The sequence below is a fragment of the Nicotiana tomentosiformis genome, chromosome 1 (genome assembly GCF_000390325.3).
Source record: "Nicotiana tomentosiformis chromosome 1, ASM39032v3, whole genome shotgun sequence".
NCBI classification, from domain to species: Eukaryota; Viridiplantae; Streptophyta; class Magnoliopsida; order Solanales; family Solanaceae; genus Nicotiana; species Nicotiana tomentosiformis.
This window is the reverse complement of record NC_090812.1, coordinates 91912150-91917034: the sequence shown is the minus strand read 5'-3', so window position 1 is coordinate 91917034 and position 4885 is coordinate 91912150. Positions and strand designations below refer to the sequence as shown.

General features: G+C 34.7%; 1 protein-coding gene across 1 annotated transcript; it reads left to right on the top strand.

Annotated features, from left to right (window-relative positions):
* The first annotated feature begins 282 nt into the window (after nucleotides 1-282).
* Nucleotides 283-4018, top strand: LOC104094987 (gibberellin 2-beta-dioxygenase 2). Its single transcript, XM_009601007.4, has 3 exons — nucleotides 283-812; nucleotides 2718-3144; nucleotides 3321-4018. Exons 1-3 carry the CDS (start codon nucleotides 427-429, stop codon nucleotides 3585-3587), a joined length of 1080 nt encoding a protein of 359 aa, XP_009599302.1. The 5' UTR covers nucleotides 283-426; the 3' UTR covers nucleotides 3588-4018.
* The last annotated feature ends 867 nt before the right edge of the window (nucleotides 4019-4885 follow it).

Below are 4885 nucleotides of genomic sequence, written 5' to 3'. Positions count from 1 at the left end.
CATCAAATTTAAATGAAGAACAAAAGATAAGTTACGTACAAGTTTTGCTGCGGACCACATTTTAAAAAAAATTGAATAATAGTGAAGCAGTAAATAAAGTTTGTCAAAGGTCGTGGCAACACCCCCACGCTCCCCTTCTCCTAGTCCTACGGCCCCCACTTCACCTTTTCTTGTTCCTCTCTTTTTTTTAGTCCTTTTATACCCTTTCGAGGGTCCCTCTCCTAATTGGCTAATTCCCTCGTTTCCATCTTTCCAATCTATTTATAGGCGTGTCCGAGAGAGCTTAGAGCAATAGAGCATTCTATATCAACTCTTCCATTATATCACTCTTCAAAGTCATATACTTATCCAAAGGCAACTTATTAAGCTTATAATACCACACTTTAATTCTAGCCATCATCTTTTCTCTTCCTATAAAAAAAAAAAATGGTAGTGGCGACTCCAAATACGCTGAGGCGTGGTAACAAAAAACCCACACCTTTCGGGATTCCAACAATTGATTTGTCTGAGGAGAAGTCCAAGGCGTCTGAGATGATAGTGAAAGCATGCGAAGATTACGGTTTTTTCAAGGTAACAAACCACGGTGTTCACAAGAAGGTAATTGCAAGAATGGAAAGGGAAGCCGTGGACTTCTTTTCACGTCCGGTTTCTCAGAAGCGACGTGCTGGACCTGCAACTCCGTTTGGATATGGTTGCAAAAATATTGGCTTCAATGGCGATAAAGGTGATCTCGAGTATATTCTCTTGGAAGCCAATCCTCTTTCGCTTTCTCAACGCTCCAAAACCATCTCTAAAGACCCTTATACCTTCAGGTAATTTATTTCGGTGTTATAATTTTATCTAAAAGTTAATAGATTTATTTAATTATATCTTCTGCACAGTTTACATGCGAGCAAGCTTGATTCTTTTCCTGAGTCAAACATAAGAAGATTCTTTTTTATAATGGGTGTCGAGATTTGAATTTAGGACCTATCATATAAAAATTTAAACGGTTAGAAAAATATGTTTTTATTACTTTATTATATTTTCCACGAGCTGTTCCATAACCCAAATTGTAACTGGTTCATCATAATTAGCTCTAATACTTCGTACTTGATTGACAGCCACTTTGTCTTACGCCTTGAGTTTTATTTTTACCTTTTCTCCTTCAAGAATAATCACATTTTTGATTTGATTTTACAAGACCTTGATATCACATATGCACATTAATTCAACGGGCATGTAGATAAACCAAGCTGATGAAACGCGTAGCTTCTACAGCTTTGTTCATTGGACTAAGTCTAAGTCATGGAAACAAAGCGTAATTTGTTCTTCTGATTAGTATGCTTGCCCCACTTAACTAAATCGAGTGGGTATTTATATAATACTCCATCCGCTCACTTTTACTTGATACGTTTTGACTTTTCACGCCCCTTAAGAAATAATAAATGAAATGCACAATTTACCATGTTACCCATATTAATTGATGCATATTTTATTGAATTTGAGAAAATAATTTGAAATGGTAATAAATACCGTCGGCAAAACAGAAAAAATTTGTTGTTTTCTCTTGATATGCATAAGTGCCAAATAAAAGTGAACATCTATTTTTAATATACATGCCAAGTAAAAGTAACCGGAGGGAGTAATACCTTTAGTGCATTTATGAATTAAGTCGCATTTTCGTATTGTTCATCTCATGTTCACGTAATACAATATTATACAATTTGGTCCGGTTACATCATCAATATGTAAGCTGGAGGAAAAGAATATTTACTTCTTTCTTGAAGATATTTTTCGAGGAGACATTAATAAGTCTTCTCAAACTGTAGCAAACTTTTCATCAAAACTATCTACAATTTTAAATATTGTAGCAAAAAGATAAAATGCCTGTAGTGGGAATCTCATCAGCCGTATTGTTACTTTGTTAGTTATTTTGAGGCTAATCAAATTAATGGTTACCTGGAAACAGGCTAAAAAATAGTAATTATTTATAAGGATGGCAACTCCTTTTCAGTTTTCAGAGAAACAGATAGGTTGTCAGGTATTAATTAAAATATCTCTGTTACCTAATGCTTATTGTGTGCTAGCTAGCAGCTGACTATTGACCAGCGAAAGGCCATTGATAGGTGTTTATAATTCTAAGTCAAATATATGTTTACACGTACGTGCATGGACCCCATTTTTAGGTCAATATAGTAACCTTAGTTGGATGGAAAAAACTTTTCAGATAGTAGCATGCTAAGTACATAGACACGACCAGACCACCTTTTTTTTTCGAATTTTAGGTGTATCAAATTATCATCTTCCTAATCCCCAAACAGTTGCACTGTCAACTGCAAACTTGCAGCATATGTTTCTTTTTTATATATATCTATATGTTAGACTTGTTGTTTTCTTCTAATAGAAATTTTTTATTACTAAAATATACTCCTACTTACTGTTTTTTTCTTTTATTTTTTGGCGTTGACAAGAATAATATATATTAATATAATACTAGTAACTATCGGGAAACAGGATAAGTCAATGCTAATAAAAATAATGTAATGGAAAATTTTCATATACGTCTTAGGCCTAGGACCACCTAACAAGAAAAAGTCAGAAGTTTTTTATTTGATTTAATTTTATTGGTTTAATACTTATAATATCTAACTACTTAGCGATTAAGTAGAGGTAGCGGTTTGTTCTTGGGTACTTGAGCTGATGTCAATATGCAATTTGTCTTGTAAATTTTGCAGCTGCGTGGCAAACGATTACGTAAGTGCAGTTAAGAATCTGGCTTGCGACATTCTTGAATTGGTGGCGGAAGGTTTAAGGATCCAAGACAAGTCTATTTTTAGCAAACTCATAAGTGATTCCCAGAATGACTCTTGCTTCAGGATCAATCACTATCCACCACTCACTGCACCTAATCATCAACAAGAATTCAATCATAATTGGGACCCATCACCAGTAGAAGAAGATCGACGACTCCACATCTCTCCTCTCCCTACTGTTGGATCAAAATCAAGAATTGGATTTGGAGAGCATACTGACCCTCAGATATTGACCATCCTTCGATCAAATGACGTTAATGGCCTTCAAATCTGTTCCCATGACGGTTTCTGGATCCCCGTTCCTCCGGACCCCAACGAGTTCTTTGTTTTTGTCGGGGACTCCTTTCAGGTCTGTATATACGCTGACAGTATAATAAATAATTATTAATTAATGTATGTCATTTTTTTTTTAATGGTATAAATGATCTTATACGTATTTGATTGTGTAAAAAATTAATTTCTAATGTTCATGTATATATCAAAACTAAAATTCAATGACTAATAATGGGAAAAATAATGGTGCAGGCTTTGACGAATGGAAGATTTACAAGCGTGAGGCATAGGGTGGTGGCGATGAATTCATGGAAGACGAGAATGTCAATGATGTATTTTGCGGCTCCTGCACTTGACGCTTGGATAAGTGCTCCTCCTCAAATCAAGAATAAGAGTATTATCCCTACAAATAATAGTAATATCTACAGGCCTTTCACGTGGGGTCAGTTCAAACAGATTGTATATTCCTTGCGTCTTGCTGATAGTCGTCTCGATCATTTCAAGAATCACACCCAATGACAATCCTCCTTGTCCCGCTCAAGTTTTTTTAAGGTGACTGGTTTTAGATAAAGAAGTCTTACGTCGGGTTAAATACTTTCTAACAAAGGCGATTCTATACTTAAATTTTAAATTCGAGATCTTTAATTAAGGATGACGGAGTAATTACTACTTTATATACCACAATTCTTGTTGGTCTCGCCTGCTAGCTCTAGATATAATTCCCAATAGAATGCTAACTCGCTTTGTCATGATTTTTGTTTTTCTTCTTTGTTTTTGCTTATTAACTTTTATATTTGCTCTCCAGGAGTACCTAGCTATTGCGTACTTCAATGTGAGGAAAAGTCTTTTAGAGGGTTAGGAGGTATTTGTAGTAATTTTTAGATGGTGTATTAGTGTAAAAAATCTTTTGCGCTTTGTCAATGTATAAAAGTTATATTATTTTCTTATCATACCTTTGTTCTACCCGCGGTCCATTATTCTTATTCTGACAATTGATGGCAATTCTTTTTGGTGTCTTCAGCCAGCTAATAAAAAGAAACCAGCTAATCCTATATGTAGCTCTTGTGGCACAATCTGGACTAATTACCAATTTAACCACAAATATGTTAAATCCACATTGCATCAAACCCTTTAAGCTGAAAAAGTGGAACTTGTCTATGTCAGCCGTCTCTTTGATATTACTTCTGCGCATGCTTATTGAAAGTCACAATCTATCCTGGCTAAGTGGCCATATATCACATCTTTAGTGATTAGTAACTTGGAAATATTGTGCAAGATTAGTATAAGTGGAATGGAGAATTCCAGTTAAGCTAGCTAGCATTGTCTACCTCATATGAATTTCCTTTTGCATGATGACTATGGACTCTTTCAAATTAAGTTTAGTAGGAATGAATCTGCTATAATGGCTTAGCCAAAATGGACAGAAACTATATTAAAAAGAAGACTTGGTTATTATTAAAAGAAATACTAAATTGAAGGGTAAATGTGTAGCAGTTCTACACAAAAAGGTGATAATGCATACTGATGAAAATGAAAAAAGTACATGAAAAATGAAATTTTATTTAAATCAAGCTTATCAGCAACTAACACGTTAGGTGATCGAATTAGGTCTCCTGTACTTATAGCTAATTGGGCTATTTTTGAAACTTTTTAAATACCTTTAGGCCGAAAAAGACTAATGAAATTGGGCTACTGATGGGTTGTTGAACTCCCATTGACTCATATATCTCACGTTATACGTGAATAGACCAACTCTCTCAGAAACTACTATTACAGCTTCAAAGGTAAGATTTGCATGAAACCAAATTATTTCCACT